At 50.2% G+C, this 19,992-nt stretch overlaps 1 protein-coding gene across 1 annotated transcript in view; it reads right to left on the minus strand.

Annotated features, from left to right (window-relative positions):
• The window catches only part of MGAT4B (alpha-1,3-mannosyl-glycoprotein 4-beta-N-acetylglucosaminyltransferase B), a 35,324-nt gene extending 15,905 nt beyond the window's left edge, over window positions 1-19,419 (minus strand). The window contains exon 1 of the mRNA XM_072348431.1: window positions 19,213-19,419. Within this exon, the coding sequence (XP_072204532.1) occupies window positions 19,213-19,309 (97 nt within the window). The 5' untranslated portion in view covers window positions 19,310-19,419. The remainder of the gene's footprint in view (window positions 1-19,212) is intronic.
• Window positions 19,420-19,992: the final 573 nt, after the last annotated feature.

A 19,992-nucleotide genomic window follows, 5' to 3' on the forward strand; every position in this document is an offset into this window, starting at 1 on the left:
CAGTGACAGCTTGAGACAAAGCCTGCGGTGGGCACACGGCTGCTCACGGGTTCCCAGTAACACCACTTTGCACTTAGAATCATCAAATCAGTAAGGCTGGAAAAGACCTCTAAGATCATCTACTCCAATCGTCCACCTACCATCAATACTGCCCGCCAACCACATCCCTCAGTGCCTCATCTCCATGGCTGTTGAACATCTCCAGGAATGGTGACCCCACCACTCCCTGGGCAGCCTGTTACAACACATTACCACTCTATTGGAGATTAATTCTTTCCTAATACCCAATCTGAGCCTCTCCTGGAGCAACTTAAGGTCATCACCTCTTGCCCTGTCGCAGGACAGACCTGGCAGATCCAGCTCTTTCAAAGCAGGACTTCCAGTACTTGCAGATGTACTGTGCCAACCCAGTGCCCTGCAAACAACACCTTTCACACCATGCTACACTCAGTATTTGCACTCATTGCTCCTTCCAAAGCAGTTTTCAGGCACAGGCTGCCAAGCCATTCACTGTCTGCACGCATGGCAGCACACAGGCCACTGGGCAGTGCCTGGCCAATGGCTGCACCCTGGGCTCAATTTTCTCTCTGAGGTTTGGTTTTGATGTGGAGCAGCACCTCCAGAGATCTGCTTTTGACCCAGGGCCCCCAGCTGATACGCTACTGCTTTCACAAAGGCTCCTGTCTATCCAAAATGGTGCCCACTTCCATCCATCTAAAATGGCGCCCACTGCCCACAGAGGAATTCTCTGCTTTGTGGCTCTGTCCCTACTGAATTGATGAGGAGGTAAACCAGGCCTGCCTGCAGAGGCAGGGGTTGAGGTGCCTGCGTCCACCCTGCTCACCCACCTCCAGTTTTTGAATCAAAGCAAAAAGCCTAATCGGAGCCTAAAGCAGCAGATGGGCACAGAACGAGGCCAATGCTGTAAAGCCGCCACTTTGCAACCTCTCAGGGTCACCCATTCATGTGCACACAGACACAGTCAGGAGTTCTGTAATCCTGACTGCCATGCTAGTCCCTCAAATCTTTGTGAGCTGGATTCTCCTCTCATTACGAAGACCTTTGAGAGACTTTGTTTAAAAACTAGAAACAACTCCCAGCCTCTAATCTGTTTATCTCTGCGAAATCTTGGCTTCGAGAGCACAACGGCACATTTTGACCCTCCTGCTGCAAGTGCTGCAATCAACACACGCGCGTCAGAGTTTCCAGGGACGGAACAGCCAAAAGAAAGCACAGTCCTGGGCTCACAACACACAGAGAGAGATAGAGCAGAAAGCCAAACCCTCTGTGTGAAAACCACCAGGCACAGCGAGCACCCGGCCTTGTCGGAGTGCCCTCGGCCCCAGACAGTGATGGAGGATTTGATGTTTTGCTAAAAAAAGCTAAATTTTGCCACTTGGCTGTGGAAGGAACAAACCACCAACAGAACCCCAAAGCAACCCCAGAAGCCACAGGGAAAAGACTGCCGGGCTGCACGGAGCTGCAGGTGACAGCTGTGACAGCCCACAGGGAAGGATGGCAAAAATACCAACTAGTGGGGAGGGAAAGAGAGAGGAGAGTCCAGCAGCCAAAATACCCCTGGCTCCATTCTGACAAGAAGAACAAACATCCCAGCGTCCTCACATTGCAAACACAAGTGCATCATGCAGCAAACATTACGTGACACTTGCAGCATCACTGTGCTCCGAATCACCAGGACACTGAGTCTCATTGGGCATTTTGCAGCTACCCCTTATAAAAACGCACTTCAAGTTTCTTTGTTCACTTCACATTAGCACTGCTGCAATCTGTGGTTAATACCAAGACACAGAGCACCATAGAAAGTCATTAGTAGCACTAGAAAGCTCGTTATTATTATTGGGAAAACAGCTGCAGGTACAGAGGAGGAAGAATTGCTCACATCTTTGATCCTGCTCTGAAAACAAACAGCTCCTTTCCACAACTAGTTTTTTTTGCTTTTAAATTCCTAAGCAGTAAGACTTCAGGGATGGGCAGGTTCTGTGGGGACAGTGACCCATATCCGGATGGCAAACACAGAAATCCCAGTCCCAGAAAGGGGCACACATCCCTGGAGAGATGCAGGTGAGGACACAGAAGTTCAGCACTAACGAACCACACTGGAATGCACACATCACCTGTGGGTACCAGCAGCCATCACACCACTCTCTGGCACCTGCAGAGCCCTTCTGTCCCTGCTGCATGGCTACGAGGGTGAGCCATACTGAAAGAGATAAAAAGCTCCACAAACAGTGTGGGTCTCCTGGGTTTTGTCATAAGGCAAAGCAAGGAAATCTCTGGCAGGCATAAGCCAGCATCAGAATCTGCAGAAGAAAGCAGCCCCTCAGTTTGCCTGGGATTTTATCAACTTGTCCAAGGGATTTAATGAGACGGACGCATCAGCTGGCAATTTGTTTTGCTGCAAAACAGCTGAGGAAGAGAAGAGGCAAATAGTGCTATTGATCAGAAGAGAAAGAACATGTTATTAGGCAGTGAATTTTCATCATAGCAAGAGGTTCAAGAGGAGGCCATAAGGTTTGGTATTAAACCTCCTGTCTCTTAGATTTAATAAGGATCTGGAGAAAGAGATGAATTTGCAAAGCAGCAAAATACAGAAACGACACAGAGATAAGTTCCTCAAAGCCCCAAGCCAACCAAACGGCAGGGAGAAAAGGCAACAAAATGGAAAATTAACACCAAAGCTGACAGATGCAAATTAATCGGGGAGGAAAAGGGAATCGAGGTATTTTTCAGGCAGTTCCTAATTAACAGTATTAACTGAGAGGGAGACTGGAGCTTCAGAGCATCTTGGCGCTGCTCTGCAGGTAGCAGCAACCCTGAGAGAGAAGGGATGGAGAGGGAGGCAAGGAAGATGTTGGTCTGCTCAGAGAACGGGATGGGGAATAATAGCACGAAGATTATAACGTTATTAAAATGATGCTGCCTAATCCCAGAATAGCCTTCACCTCCTCTGAAAAAAGAGTATTATTACAGACTTAAAAGGGGCTTTAGAAGAAGGTGATGAGAATGATCAAAGGGCTGAAAAAACCCTGCTCTGCGGGGAGAGAAAAAATATATGAGATTATTCATCTTGCAATTGGCATAATAATAGGGCTCATGATGAAAAGCATATAAAATAGAGTGATATAATGAAAATATACCACACGGACTTTCACTCTCCACGTCTGAAGCTAGAGGAACAAGCAGCCATTCGATTCAAATATTGTTCATTTCAAACTGATACAAAGGAAACGTTTTGTGCAAAAAAAATATAGAACTTATACCTCCTAACTTCCTGCCATAGAAAAACACCAAAAGGGGGAATTCAAACCAAGTGCTGGACCTGGCAGTGCCCTTCACCATCCCATGGTGTGGAGAGATGGCTCCGAATCGCTGCACCTCTCCTCCCACACCACAACTTAATTGGGAACACTGCAGCTTTCTTCTTCAAAGCAAAGCTAATTCATTAGCAATCTAATTATTTACCTGTGTAGCACAAATACAGCTTTCGAAGCATTTTCTCTCGAATGGAAAGTGAGGGCTTTGTTCTTGTTGTTGTTTTTTTTAATACTCTCCATTTGACTGGGGAATAAGAACATGCTGAAAGTGAACAAAGTAAGGCATTACAGAAATCATGGGTCATTAAACCTCCAAATAATTGCAGCTCCGCAGGATTTTTAAGAGGACACATCACGCTTGGGCATGGAAAGCAACCCTAAGGCTTCCTGGAATGCCTTTCCCTCTGCATGGTGTAGCCAGCATGGAGGATGCCCTGGGACGTGCCCAATGGCAGCACAATGCACGCTGCTCCTGTGCATGGAATGCTCTTGTAGAAATCCACATGGCTGCCCCACACACAGCAGAAGCCCTGGAACATGAGGGATGGCAAACATCATGTGCAGGACAAACCCACTTTGCTCCCGCTGCATGCAACCTCTGGGCTGCACTGCTGCTCCTCCTGCCTTGTTCTCACCACAGGGCCAAAGCCAGGGAGTGCAATCCCACAAGACAGCCCCAAAGAGCTGCTGTGCAAGCATGCAGGGCTGCCTCCCTATAGATGCTGTAAAGAAACAAAAACACAAAGCAGAGCTAATGCCTCACAGCCTAACAGGAAACCCTGTTTCATTACAACCTAATTGTGTTATTAATGAAACACAGACCTCACTCCACCAAAGCCCACGCAGCCCGCTCAGTGCCGCAGCGCTAATGGCTCCTCTCCCCATCCAACAGGAATGCCTCCAAGAAGGCAAGCTGATCTTTGCAAAGGTCACTGTGTTAATCATCGTGCCCTTTCTCTAACAGCAGCTGTCGCTAATTGCCTGTGAAGGAGTCGAGATGAAATTCTTGTTAATCCTCCTCCCAACATCACTACAACCCAACATCATCATCTTTCCCTTGAAACAACCATAAGCAGCTGATGGGCCCACCAGAGGTGGCTGGAGAGGGTGGAAAAAGCAGCTCATTTCTGCAAACAGGAGGCTAACGTGGGGACGTTGTGCTTCACCAGCTCCTGCTAGGAAGGAGCATCGCAGCCATCGAGCCTCAGAACAGCCGAGATCCTGGAGCATGGGGAGTTTGTTTAATCAATAACATATGAAGCTTCTGGCACAGCCGAGCGTATGAAAGAATTTTACAACAGCAAAATAAAGCACTGCTGCGTTATAAATCAGAGAACACATATGGAAAAGTTAAAGGGACGTACCAAGTCGCAGAGATATCAAGGAAATCACAGAAGTTCTGGCTGGAGTCCCTGGCTCCACTTGTGCTAAGAGCAGTGAACTTCAATGCAAGTCAGGTTCTACTGCTTTTTCCAAAAGAGGAACTCATTTGCAATGTGTGCAACTGTATTAAAGTGAAAGGATACTGAGAGCGTTCCCTTCATCCACTGCCTGCCCACATACACTGAACTTCTGCTCTACCTACAGATATACATACAGGTCCTGGTTTCCCTGCAGTACCAGAGCCTGACCAGATCACGGCTGTCCCATGGGCAGCAGCAGCAGACTTTAAAGCCTCTGATGCCGATCACGCGACGAGCTGATCTGCACCGCATTTTGTTTCAGCTCTCTTCAATAATTTGCAGAATGCTTCAAATCAAACTCATGGAGAGCCTTTTAAAAACTATTCAACATCAGTATTTGAAACATTTATCCCCCAGGGTGCAGGCTTGTAACACGAGGACATAATGGGGTGCATTTTCCTCTCTCCAGAGAGGAAACAAGACATTGCCATTAAATAGCACGCTTAGGCCAGCTGTAAGCGTCGATGCTATCTGAGGTCTCCTGTTTCATCTCACATGCAAGGATAATTCCTGGGAAGAACAACATACTGCTGAGGGAAGAGGAAGACCTGCTTCTCCCTTTCCACATTCAGCAGCCAAGAGCCCACGAGGAGGGGTTATCCAGCAACGCTGACACCCATCCCACAAACCACGGCAGACCTGCAGGAATTCTGTTCTCTCTTACAACCACCGCAAGTCGGGGCTTAATTCCTGCAGCCCTGGACTGCAAGAGCACAGTATCAATGCTTCGTTTCACAGCTACTCCTGAAGTGCTGTTCAGCCCTGGCTTTTGTAAGCAGCCACCTGACGCTCTCCATGAGCGGCGATGCAGTTGAAGTATCTCATTTCCTTACAACACCTATATAAATGCATCCATTTTTTCAGCATTTCACATGTGGTTACCTTCACTGGTGGCATACAGAAGGTAGCACTAATTGCTGCGGGGGCTGCTGTGGCTCAGCTTTCCAGGCTTTACATCCAGAGGGAAGCTGGGCTGTAGAAAGATTCAGTTTGACACGTTTAGCCGGTGCAAAGACACCCCACCTCAAGGAGGAAAGCCCCATCTCCTTGCAAGAAACACTGCCTGAGTCCATGGAGGTAATCCTCCATGACAAAACCATTGCACCCTGTGGCTGCAGTCGGCAGAACATAAGCACTTGGAGCTCAGTTCAAGCCCCCGTTTCCTCTGCACAGAGAAGTTCAGTTTTGCTATCATGCCTGGGGGATGTTTCTGCACTTATATCCTTTAGGGACCCTGGGTGCATCCAGATGCTGTTGCAGCAATGGTCCCTCAGCTCCATTCCTGGTGCTGCCAGCTGTCATCTGAGCACGCAGCGATGTTCAACAGATGCTTCATCCTCTGGAGGCGTCCATAAAGAACTCACCCCAGGTTCATGACTCACCCTTTGTACCCAGCTTCCCAGATCAGCCTTGTCACCCGGCAATGCTGACTGCAGTGTGCCACCATGAAAAACCCAATCCAATTTTCTCAAACCTTGAGATGGGGCAGTGGAGGTCGTGCTGGTGAGCTGCAGGACCAGCACCAGGGCAGCAGGTAGAAGAGCTTCATCCCTGCAGGGTGAGGAGCAACCTGTGGCCACTGGGAACAACCGCAGCAAGACGGCTTCCCAAAGGATCTCACTGCTAAGCTGGAAGGCCTTGAAAAAGCAGAATGTAGGAACTGTAACAGCACGAGGATGTACAGAGCCACGGATGGATGGCCACGTCCAAAGCCTGCTTAGAGCGGTGCCATCCTGGCAGCCTTATAAATCACTGCCCCTAAAGGAGTGCCTTGTTTTTCTGCAGGGAGACAGAACAAGCCTGCAGCTCATCCTCTGTACCTGCCTTCCCCCATCGCATTCAGGAGGTGGCACACAGCAGCCAGCAGAGCACCAGTGTGCTGCTACAGCCTCACACACCTGCAAAGACAAATACATTCTTTAACATCAGACAGGAGGCTGAGGAATGAAGCCATAAGGGCAGATTGCCTCACACGAAGGGAAATTCATTCTGCTGCTAACGCCTGTAACTTCCCTACTGAGAGCAATGGGCATCGCCAGGAAAAGAGACAGTGCTCCAGCGTGTGCTCACTGATCCCTGAGCCTGCACTGGGCACACGGCTGGCAATAGAGAGCTCTTAGTCCTCTGCAGGCCTCGAGCTGACACAAAATGCCCACATATTAATAGCAAGTGATTAACCATCAGCATAAATTACCTTGATTATACTAAATTTCGCCCCAAAAGGGCTTCGGATGGGGCTGCACAGCGTATCCAGCTGCTCCCAGATGTGCGCTTCAGTGGGTTCACCCTGGGCACAGCTGTGCAACCCACACTTCAGCCGCATCTTTTATTACAGACACTAAAGATCTCTGTTAGCATGGGAGCAACCCAGCCCCGCTGAGCTTCCTGCTGCCACGCAGCAAGGCTGGCAACTTCAAAGCAGTTTCACAGAGTCGCATTCCCAGCGCTACTGAACGGGTCTGAACATGGCATGCTAAATGATCTGACAACAGACATCTTATTTCTTTCCTTTTTTTTCTTCTGGAGGGATGAACAGGAGCCAATAAATAAATTAACGGGTTCAAAAAGCCAGACTGTCCTCCCTCTCTCCCTCAGTGTTGTTTTATGCCTCCCGGTCCCCTTACAGCAGGGCGTATCTGATGGCATTACACTGGAGGTATGCTCTCCTATTTAACAAGCAATTAAAAAAAGAATGCAACAAGCATTCAGAAAACACAAGCATTTCCTCTGCACACTCACAAGCATTTCCTGACCCAGCAGCCTCACAACATGGAACACATCTAACAACTGCATTTTCCCACAATAATATTTTTCCCAGCCGTTGGCTGTCGCTTTTCTCCATTTAAGGTCATAATCCCAATTGTGGGATAACCCAGAGCAGCGGATCTTCAGAGATGTAAGAATTTGGGCAAAGTGCTGGAAAGAAAAGCACTGCAGCTATCCTTGGGAAGAAATCGGGAATGAGAAAAGAGAGAAGCTGAAGTTTCCAAGAGCTGTCACTATCGATGTGCCAGGATGGCCGGGCTCCTCTTCTTCCCAATACAACTGGATGGGTACACCAGCAGTGAACCTGAGCACACACACCGCGCTCTGGGCAGGACGGCAGACATGCACACTGAGGAGCTGCTGGAACCCTCTGCCATGAGGCCCTGGGGGGACTTCATTTGGCTTCACTGGCAATAAAAAGGACTGGCATCCTGCTCTGCAGCACTCCCATACAGAGACATTTCCATAGGGTACACAAGCCGTGCAATTCGTGCTGTGCTCTGATGATGTAAATCAAAATTCAAGCAATGCTTGCAGCACTCTTGTTGTTCCTGAAAGTTTATTTTTCTTTACTGCATGCTTTCAGTGCCGGGCGTGTGATGCTGTATCAAGCTCTGTGCTGCCTGATGGGAAGCAGAAAGTTGGGATATCCTCATCGGGCATCCCAGACCCCATACCTCCATTAACTGCATCACGAGCTTCAACAAACGTGTGTATACACAGCGTCACAGGAATGGATTTCAATCGAGACGAGCCCTTGGCAGGATTATATGAGTAGAAAAGCACACGCACATAAAAACTGGGAGTTCTGTACGAGCTAATGGAGCAAGCAGCAAATAACTGGGCATGCTCTCTGGGCTCAGGGACGGTCTCCTTTACGACAGACAGTAATGCCTCGTTACAAGAGAAACAAATACAATCAAGATGAATATTCCATCTTCCCCTGGCTGCAGTGTAAGTGTTAAGCCAATACCAATTCTCAGGTTATATTTCACAAAAACAGCTCCGCCAAAAACCTGCTGGTGGTGCAGCAAAGCACATCTCGTCTCAAAGATAAATCCTGCAGCCTTCACAGGCAGATGTTAAAACACACCGAGCTCTATCCAACAGGCCACAGGAAGGCACAGAGTGAATTTATAACCCAAACGATCCTTCTTCTGCCACATCACTTAGCCCAGTGGTTTATGAAATGATGCTGCGTACCTTCATGTGTGCAGCAGAGCTCCACGGGTCCACCGGTTCCTCCTGTGCTCTTTGTGCCTTTAAGCTCCCCTCGCCTTCCATCTCCATTTTGAATTATTTATCATCAGGTATCACATTCATTTGCATACTCAGTGCAAAATAAATGACTAGTCATTACATATCAGACTCTTCCAAACCATCTGTGCTGGGCTCTGTAGCACTTTTGTTTTGCTTTCCTCTAATTCTTTGAGGGGGGGGGGGAAGAAGAAGAATCCAAGGAGAGAAATGCATTTGCTGGAAGCACACAGCAAAGCAGTCCACAAGCTTGCTGAGAGCAAAGGTTTATTGCTCTGTTAGAGCCGTGCTCCACATCGAACGCACAGGCTATCATCTTCAGTGTAATTTAACCAGCGGTACAAATTGCAAGTAGTATTATTTCTAAGACCTTTATTTATTGATTAGAAACAAAGTCCTTCTTCTCTTCCTGTTCCCTCCTTGAGTCGTGCTGATTGCATACAATGGAGAGCCATCACTTAAAGAGCCAATTAAGTCAGCTTCTGAGAGGTAATTGAATAGCTGAAGTTCTTAGTGCAATATTGTACTCCATTTCTTGATTGCAATGAAGGAAAACAAAGTAGTCAGAGCAATGAAAATTAGAGAACGAGGCATTAGGTACAGGTTAGGAACAGCAAAATGGATGGAGCTTGTACCAAGAAGAGACTCTTTTCCTCCTGTGGTGGCTTCTACCCATTGCTATAGGGGTGAGAAGGAGAAATCAGCCATGGTCCTGTTTGCTGTGCTGGGAGCAGCCAGCGCCCAGTGTCCAACCAAAAGCTCCAATTAGCAGACTTCTTGCATTGGAGGCTTAACGAAGATAGCACCTTCTGCAGGGATTCACTGAAGCCTGATGCAGATCATTCCCTTCTCTGGCAAAGCCACCAACAGACTCTCTCTTTTCTGTCCTCCTGGCTATGTCCAAAAATAGGATTTCTGGTCCAATTCAAGGATTTCCCACCTCCTCTGGAGACTCCCCAACCACTGCCCAATTTGGCTAAAGTGAGCCCGGGGGATTGGGAAGAAGGACATAAGCTTTATTCTCTTAGAAAAACTTGGCTGGAAAACAAAGGAGAAAGCAACTGTTAGGCTGCCTCTACTCCAAGGTTACATAAAATCATTGATTTAAATGCAGGAAAAAACACCTCGCGAACGGAGAGCAGAATCCTCAAGAAGCTGAGGATGCTGGCTGCACATGGCCAAAACCCCCATCCATTTCCCAGAGGCCACGGAGTCACAGCTGAATGATCTCAACTCTCTTTTCCAACCTTTTGTAGTTCTATGAGAACCTCTTTTCAGCCACAGGCTCAAAACCTCTGCAAGGACTCCATCCCAAACAGCTCTCCAAAGGGTGTGCTTCCATAAGAGCTCACAGCAACGCATCGGAGAGAGGAGCTGAAAGCAGAGCTGCGTGTAAATATCGCCCTGAGACACCCAACTTCAGTACAATCACATCCACACCTCAATTACCAGAGCACTTCAGGAGCACTGCTAATAGATGACAAATGCATAAGGAAAGGAGGGCTTCAACTAAGAAAGCTTTTGCCATTCTCAGGAGCCACTTCACAGAAAGCTGTTAATGCTGAGATGCTGAGGCTGGTTCGTATTCCAGCACCACATCCCAGTAACTGCACAGGTACAAGAGCAGCGTGCAGATCACAGCTCACAAACTGCTGCAAAGATCCGTGTATTCCTCGCTCACCACTGAGCAGTTACACAGCCCTTAATTCTGACCTCAAACGCAACTGGAACCACGGCAGACATTCTCCACGGCGCAAACTTACTCTGGCAGAGAGTTAAATCAGTTTGACCACCACAGCAATGAAGAACGGGATAGAAACAACTGCCTTCTGCTTCAAAGCTCAGTGCTGGTGAGGCAGAAAGGAGGGAGCAGCAAACAGCTCAGCAGGCCCAGCACCTGAATCCCAACCCATCACCAGGATCCCTCTGATAGCTTCTAAACAGAACTGCATTGTTTTAATGAGGTTGCACCTGGATGGAACTGAGAGCAGAACGCACCTCTTGTTATTACGCTTCGCCAAAAGGAGAGGGCATGCCTCACTGCCAAAGTGCTTCCCTTCCCTTTCGTCACCCAGATTTCTCCTGTTGCTGAGCAGCCAGAAGGGATCATTATTGCATTGTCTGCAATCAAAACTGTGCACAACACAGGATCCAGTTACAGTCGTACACCGACGTGGTTGTCCATCCTGAAAAGCCCTGAGAGGCTTTTAACGAGCTGTCTGTGTGCAGCCCATCTCTGCACCTCCTGGAGAAACGGGCTCAGGAGTGACAGCTGTTTAAACAGCGCTCATGTGGTGGAGGAGTTGAAGGGAGAATGAAATACTAAGAATAATTGAAATTGCAGCACGGAACGTAGGCAGGGCAGGGGCAGAAAGGACAACCCAGAGGAAGCTGGCAGTAAGAGATGTGATAAGGACTGCTGGAAGCCAAACCAAACAGGAATCCACACCTCTACGCCATGCACAGCAAACAGCAGCTCCTTGCCTGACTGACAGCCCCCCTGCAGGCACACTGCCAAACTGCCCTTCCTGCTGCATGGCCCTGCAGTGAGCAGCTCCAGGTGGGACTCCAGCATCAGCACAGAGCTGAGGGAGACTTCAATGATGCCTTTACTGATGATGAGCAATGAGACAGTGTGTGAGCGGTCCACTGAGCAGGCTTGCGGTGGTTGTAAGAACCAGGTAAAAATGCACACTGAGACTTCTGTGCAATCCAAGGGCACGTAGAAGAGCTAGTTTTCTAGAGGTAAGATGGGAATCTCGCCTTACACTGCCATCAGCTGACTTTTAGAGGCTGTCTCAGCAGATTCCTCTTGCAGAATGGTGTGGGGCACAGCCTACGCCAGGCACGACTGCTGGAAGTCAGACCATCTCCTACAGCCACAGGGCCAGAACTGGGAGCAGGAATCTCAGCACTGAGTCTCCTGCAGGAGCAACTCAGCTTAAGAGCTCCTGCTCAAGCAGAACGTCACCAAGAAGAGACCGCCCTTCTTGTTCCTTCAAGCCCTTCTGCACTTCCAAAAGCCACCAGACCTCAACTGCACTGCCATACTGATGCGAGAAGATGGGAAAGTGACTGAAAGTCTTCCTGTAACCTGGAACAATGTCCTAGGACATCGGGAGCTGGTCCAAACGCACCCAATGTCACAGCTGCTGCCAACATAAAGCAGTTCCTTTCTGCCATCCTCTGCTTCACCCATGGGGCATCCATTAGGTTCAGACACAACGGGAGCAAAGAGCCAGCAACAAGAGCCTCATTAACCAACTGCAGCCGGATTTGTTTTGGAGCACAGCACAGTCCCTGCGCTGCAAGGCAGAACTCTTGCTGGGGGAAAAAATAGATCCAATTTAAGGATGTCCTGCATGCTGCAGTGTCGTAAGCAGCTCCACAGATAGATTTAAAACAACGGCATTACCAGCAGAAAAAAAGGGGGGAAAAAAAACCCCACCAAACAAAAGGAACTCTCCCCAAACCAGCAGAACAAATAAAAAAAGGGAAGGGATGAAGGAGGCTCCAAATCTGCCCTGGATAGAATGTGTGTCACTGCTGCAAGCTGCTGTAGGGAGGGGAAAAAAGGGAAATAGGATAGCAGAGAGCAGAAATGAGATTTATTAGGACCAGGCAGGTAGATAAAAGACAGCTGAGCACCAAGCAATGATGTCTTTGTTTTGGGATGAGCTGGCTTCTGAAAACGTCTGGTCAGCTTTAGCATTTGGTACACACGAAATGAGTGTCCACAAGAGTACTCTCCTGAAACGACAGGACTTAATGCAGCCGAGATAATTATCTAGATCCTTCTTTATCCCATTAGTGGTTTTCATTCGCGTCCTGGAACACCATAAGCGGATTGTTCAAGAATTATTTGCCAGCCGCTGCTTCAATCCCGATCGGAATTATCTTTATACCTCAGTACGAAGAAAAGAGATTACCTCCCTGCCAGGGCTTGCTGCAATGCCCTCTTTTCTGAGGCTCTTTTCATCATTTTGCTCTGCAAGGTAATGAAAAGAATAAGAAAACAATTGTCACGGACATGATTTCGCCTCTTCCCAACGTGTGCATGGGGACAAAGCTGAGCCCAGTGTGGTCATCCGATGATACACGACGGGATCCAAACTGCTCCCGGCTTCCCTTTGCATCACGATTCACTAATAAAAGAATGAAGACGAAACTGTTAAAAGCAATCAGCCAAACCACGGTGTGCAACAGAACGAAGTGGGATTTGTTGCAAAGAGAGGTCCCAGGGGTGGCTGCTAAATGCCTTGGCACCCTGGCAATGCAAGTCAATGCACAGCTCAGATGAAGGCAGAGCCAACGGCACTCAAACAGCCTGCACGACCCTCGCTTCCAGGCCTAAAGCAGCAAGAACTGCCCTCCCAGCTGTGCTGGCTGCCACCAGGATTGGTGCTGGTAGAAGAACAGCATCTGCTGCCCAGCACAGCCAGGAGATCCCTGGATGAGACAAAAGCTGTCCTCCCTCTGGTAGAAGCAGAAGGAAGTAGTCTGCAGATCCGACAGGAATAAGAATGCATGTGTTGTTATTTTTTTAAAGCAAGCATGTTTTACAGCTTTGTAATGAGATCTGTAGGAGAGTCATCCTCACAAACAAGTTATTAAAAGAGGGAGGAGGGACGCAATAATAGCAGGTGCCAATTACTCAGCTCCCTGCAGAGACTTTCCAATTTCTCACCTTCCCCCAAAGCAAGATGCTCTTTGCAGCACATTTGCTTGCAAGCACAACACCCCTGCAGAGCACCACAAAGGCGAGATGCATTGCTGCTGCACCGGGCACTGCTTCCCACAAACCCACAGCGGAGGAGGGACTGCCCGCCCTGGCATCGTGTTATCTGGCCAAGACTGGAGCAGCACAAAGTAAATAAACTCCAACCACCCTCATATTTGACTACAGCCTGACCGCTCCTGCTGCCAACAGAACAGCACGTTGATAGGCAAACTGCGGCTGCCAGGTTTGCCTCTCTGCAAATATCTGCTCCGTCTCAGGAACAAAACCCCAGTAAGGATTCTGTTATTTTAAGGCAGCAGCTCAGTCTCAGGCAGTAAATGTTCACATTGCAACCGGAGCCGCAGAGATCCCATCCTCCAAGGCAGCACACCACAGTAATGATTAATATTGCAAATGTAATCCAATCCTTCCAAATGATCATTTCCAAAATCACCAAATAATTACCGAGGCCTTCAGCAATCAATACTCAAGACAAATAGACAATTACATTGCAAAGAGAAACAGAAGAAAGTAGTTAATATTTGCCAAAGACGTGCCAAATGCACTTTTTCATGGTAACCAAATACTTCCAGTAAACAGATATTTTAGTTCACCGGAGAGAGGCACTTTCAGAAAGTAATAAATTAATCTAATAAAACCGACAGACAGGGTGGAACCAGACGTTAATGAAACACAAACTGATCTATATGGAGCCAGCCCACAGCCCATGTCCCAGTTAGGCACAAATGCCATTCTGGTTGTTTATCCCCTCCCTTCCAGCTCACGGAAAAGCCACATTTCACTGGTCTTCACCAGAACGATGGCACAGGGAAGAACTTCAGCTCTCAAACCAAGAAATCTGTATTCCCTCAGATCAGGAGGGTTCACCTCAGCCATGGCATTAAAACATTCCCTCTGCTTTTACTGTTTTCCAGCCTACAGTTTGCTGTGCCCAACCCTACAATCACTCTCAATTAACCACCCAAAGAGGTGAAGTGCTGGGGTGCCACGAATGCCTGGGACCAGCCAGTTCCCCGGGGTTGATGAAGCCAAGGTGTTAGGTAGCATCTGGGAAATGCCCGTGAATGACAGATAAGTGGAATTAGGTTAAGATAGAAAGAGACATAGGAGTCCATCCTGGTCATTTTCTACAAAATCAAAGGAAGAAGGAAGAGAGAAAATTGAGGGAAATGGAAGACAAAGGGGGAAAGGATATCAAAGACAACTCCAAGAAAGTGCAATGAGACACGGCACCAAAAAGGCATCGTTAAAACAGGAAAGGCAAGATCAAACAAAAGCACAACATCAGAGTCCGGGCATTGACAGGAGGGAGAGGAGGACATCGCACTGCGTTTGCCAGCATTAACTGAATAATTCACTCCTTGGGTGCTTTTCTAGGGGAGCTGTCAATCCCCAGAGAGCCTAACCCTACCCAAGCCCACTCATCCACCAGGCACCCAACACAGGCAAGTTCTTACATGGGGACATGCAATGGGAACACCGCGTGTTTCTTGCTTCCACAAAGCTCTCACCATCACAGGGAGAGAAGAAAAACTACCTCATATACTTCAGGGCATATCTATGCCATAAGGAGCAAGTTGGTCTAAAAACTCACGGAGGAAAAGGTGAGGCAGCAGGCAAAGGCACTGATAGCAGAGCAAACCCTAAACCATGAGTGTGACAGTTGTGGATAAAAGCAAATGGACAGTGCAGCTCAGCCAACGTAAGGAAATAAAGGAACACGGCTGGAGCGGAACACAAACACATGGAAAAGCAGCCAGTGCTACAGTAAAAGGAGAAAGATGGTTTAAAACAGAGACCTGCCCTTCTTGGGCTGTCTTGCAATGCAAGAGAAGCTTGACGTGAGCTGTTCTACCACAAACAAAACAAAGGTCATCGCTGAATAAAAAGTCTCTACACCTCAATTACAATAAGAAAGGCAGGAAAACACATTTCCCTCCGTCAAAGACAACAATCCTCTCCCCAAGCCAGGAAGCTATTAAGCAGATGCTCGATCAGCAATCCCCGAAAAGCCTCTCCTTCTAGCAGCACAAACCTTCCAGCCCCAGCTAAAGCCCTTCCTTTATTTTAATAGTTTTCATAATCCCTTAATTTGGCAGCGACTTCTGCCTGCACTGAGCCCTGCTGACCTCACGGGCTTCCACTTGGGAAAAAACAAGAGGCCAACCTCAGAACCAGCGTGGGAATGGCAACAATCCTGAGGTGAGGAGGGAAGCTCTTCCCCACGAGCTGGGATGCTCCATGCCAGCCACCCCATGGGCATCCCAGCCCTGTGACCCCAGGATTCCTAAACCCAAAGTCTGGAAGAGAAAAGCAAAGAGCAGCATGGCACATCGCAGGGACCGGGTGAGTTTGTTGTTCACCGTCACCTGGAATTCAACAGTTGCAAACCTCAGTGAGAGTTTGCTGGGGCCAACAGCGGCCGATGGTGGGCAGATTGGCTGCTGCAGGGGTGAGATCACATCCAAGGTTCTAAAGAAAGGGGTCGGATGTGGCACTGAGGGGCACGGCTTAGTGGGTGCGGTGGTGATGGGTCAACAGTTGGACCTTTGTGGTCTTTTCCAACCTCAGTGACCCCATGACTCCAACAGCTGCGCTAAGGTTTCCTGACACTCTACCCCCAGATGGGTTTCAGCTCTGTCTTTCACCTCAGCTCTTCCCACCGGCCCAGCAGAAGCAGCGTTCTGTGGACTTCTCCATGGCTTTCATCAAAGATGGTTCTCTGGGTTTCTGTGTGCAGGGAGAACCGACACCAGCACTGCGCCCACTGCAGCGGTACCAGAGCTGATCAGGCAAAGCCTCTTTACCCAGTTTATCACTAAAGCAATTTCTTCCCAATTCAGCAGGCTTCAAAGGTTTCCGGAGATGAGCGGCAGTTTCACTTAAACCAGCAAGTTGTAGATGGGCTTTACCTTAAACGCTAAGTGAATAATCAATGGACATTCAGGATGTAAGCACAAATCAATGATTTCTTTCAGATGAATCAAAGGGAATGGCAGAGCAGAAAAGGTTTTGTTCTGCAAGAGAAGTAAACCGCAGAGCACGCTCGGCATAACCAGATGTGTGCACCAACCCGCCCTGCTTCTGTCCATAACTCCATCCCAGCAGCAGAGGAGCACCCATAAGGGCACACACAGTGAGAGCCCAGTGTGAAAACCCAACAGTAAATCACCAAGCGACACAAGCAGAAACACAGTTGGCTCTGGGCAATGGAAGATGCATTTTGATCCACACACACCAACAGACTGCACGGTGCCACTCCTTCTCGGGATGAATTTGGTCAAACCATAAGCAAGATAATCCTGCCCATGCTGCTGCGCTCTGTGCATCAGTCACAGCTGCAGGTGAGCACCGCACAGACCCAGCAGGGCTCTCAGAAACACTCCTGCACATCCTTGTTATTTGTTGTGCATTTTAATGACAGATTTCCAACCCCTGCAGCTCCTTTGCAGAGCCCCCACCTGCACCCCCTCAGCCTCCATAGGTTGGTACACGTGTCACATCTATGTGTCACATACACCACGGGTGTCACACACAGGGACAGCCCCAGCCCTGAGCAGGGACACGACCTGCAAAGCGCTGCTCCACACCTCCAACAGGAGCTGCACAACTCCTGGTGCAGGAGCAGGGAACAGAAAGGACAGAGCAGCAGGAAGCCCTGAGACAGCCAAACAGTTGTTGCTTTGAAGAAGGAAACCCACCAGCCCACTGGCCCCTCACTGGACTTGTTTTCTCATCCCTCCTGCTGCTCATTTGCAGGCAGGAAGGCTGCTGGGCGCTGCTCCCAAGGGCTGCCAGCCTGTGACATGATGTGGTGCTCAGCCCTAAGGTCAAGGAGGGCACCATCACCCTGGGATGCCTGCAGTGGGTCAGCAAACCCTGACCAGCTGTGTGAGAGCAGCTCTGGGGCTGGTCAGACCTGTTTGAATGTCTTTCACTTAATCGTTCTGTCCTCCCAGCAAAGAGCAGGTGATACAGGGACAAGCAGGCTCTGCTATGCTTTCTGTGTTTGAACACCCATGTGTTCCCCACTTGAACAGAGCAGCATCACCAGAGTTGTCCCCAGGTCCTGACAGGGAACAGCTGATGCTGCAATCAGTGATGGACATCAGCCTGCCCTGAGGAGCCAGGGCATGGGGAAAGGAGGATCTGGGATATTACAGATTAGTCAGCTTAACTTCAATGAAGTATTTAGGCAATGATGAGGACCTGAGCACGAGAAACCCTTCTTTATCTAAACCAAATCACTGCAAACACATTGTATTCCTGTGGCAGGGTATGACATCCCATAATAGAGCTGGGATGCAGGAGATGGACCTGGCTACTACAGGGTGACCCAGGGAAGCCAGCCCAGATGGGGAATCCCACCCATGAGATGGATGCTGGGACACAAAACGCACTGGTAGCATTCAAAGTCCACCCCCAGCTGAGGGCACCGCCAGGACAAGAGCAGGATTTGGAACAACCCCGACCCCCTGCACTCATCTGTAGAAACAAGGAAGACGTGGTTCAGCCAGGACAAGTGTGATGTAATGGGATCTGGTGAGAACAACGGACCAGGTACAGAATGGAAAGCAGGAAAAGTTCTGGAGAAGCGCGGCTGGAGGGCAGATAGGATAAAAAACCAGCAAGTGTGCATCATCTGTGCCGAAAGCACAAAGTGACAAAGTCCACAGCCAGAAGGATAAGAGCCACAGTGAGCAACGCTCGGTGAGCACAGCAGCGCCTCAGCTCTGGGTGCTCAGCACGACAGCCCTGAGGGGAGCAGCAGAACGACCACAGCCCAAAGAGCTCCTGCAGTGAGGGAAGGAACCCGCCCGTGTGTATCCCAAAAAGGGAAACAGGGCAACGCTTCTGTTTAGACCGTATGAAAAACCTGCTGGTAGAGCTGTTAAATGTCAAACACTGTCCGTGGAGCTCGGCTGTCTGTCATCAGAGGTTATTAGGGATCAATAAGATAAACATCAGGCAGGAAGGATGCGGATGCCCCGATCCTATGGAGGGGCAGGGGTGGAATGAACGACCTCCGAGGGCTCACACCGGTCCCAGTACAACCACAGCCGCCAACACTGTGCTGGCACACAACCCACGCTACCTGTAACCTGTTGTAGCCACCGCTGCTCGTCAGCAACCGGTGCCAGAGGGAACCAGGGCTGTGAGCCCTACCAGAAGGACACAGAGGGGTGTCCGCTGGGGTCACGCCCCGTATTTGTGCTGCAGGATGAGCAGGGGCTGCAGCTCCCAGCTGCGGACAGGGGACCGTCCCAAACACACCACCGTGCAGAAGCACAGGGAGGGGGCTGCCCTCAAAGCCCCAAGGCGGCAAGAGGCGCTCGGCTCCCCCCTCCTTCTGGTGCCCAGCGCCCCGGAGCCCCCATCCCTCCATGGGGATTAAAACCCCGCACGATTTAAAGCCGGCACGGGCTCCCCCCTCCAGCATCGCAGCCGGGAGCGCCCAGCAGCCCCGGGTCACCCCCAGCCCCGCAGCGCAGCCTCGGGGACCCCCCAGCGCGGCCCCCCCCGGGCGCTGCGGGACCCCAGCGGGGCGCATCGGGATGCCGCCAGCCGGGACTCCGTGTCCCCTCGGATCCATCCGCAGGCTCTCCGCGGAGCCCACCGAATCGCCCCGCGGCCCGGAGCCGCCCCTTACCTTTGTGCCCGCCGAAGGCTCCGTACCACGAGAGCGAGAGCAAGGCGCAGAGGCAGCCGAGCAGCAGCGTGAGCGCCGTGCCGCTGCGGAGCCTCATCGCCTCCTCCCCGCCGGCGGCGGCCGCATGGCCCGAGCGCGGCGCGGCCTCGGCGGCCCCGGGGGCCCCGGAGTGCGCGGAGCGGGGCGCGCCGCCCAACCGCCCGCATGCAGGACCGCGCCGCGCCGGGCCGGGCGGGGCGGGGCGGGGCATGGAGGGGCGGGGCCGGGACGGGAGCGGGCGGAGAGCGCCCCCGTGTGGGGGAACGCGGCACTGCAGCGGTGCGTGTGTCTACGTGTGTGTACGTGTGTGTACATGTGTGTATGTACATGTTTGTGCGTGTGCTCCTGTGCGCTCATCTGCACGCCCTTGGCTTGCATGTCTAAAGGCAGATATCTCTGTACTCAGTTTATACACGTAGTTGTGCACGTGTGTGTGCACGTATAAATCCTGACATAGACACACACACATCCAAGGATGCCCACACAGGTCTGTGTGGATGTGTGCGTGTGAAAGTGAGTGCCTCAGTCAGTGCAGACTGAGAGCTGATTCTGTCCGGTTCTCTGCAGAGCCATTCACCCCCAGCTTGACTGGCCCAGCTGCTCTGCATCAGCACGGCGCTGTTTCATCAGCAACGAAGTGACCTCGCTGCCTGGTGCCCACAGGCTGCTGCATCCAGACACTCCTGCCTCTCATGTGGGGCAGAAGTCACAAGTCTGGCTCTGAACGCAGCACTCACTGCA

The sequence above is a fragment of the Excalfactoria chinensis genome, chromosome 13 (assembly GCF_039878825.1).
Source record: "Excalfactoria chinensis isolate bCotChi1 chromosome 13, bCotChi1.hap2, whole genome shotgun sequence".
Classification (NCBI taxonomy): domain Eukaryota; kingdom Metazoa; phylum Chordata; class Aves; order Galliformes; family Phasianidae; genus Excalfactoria; species Excalfactoria chinensis.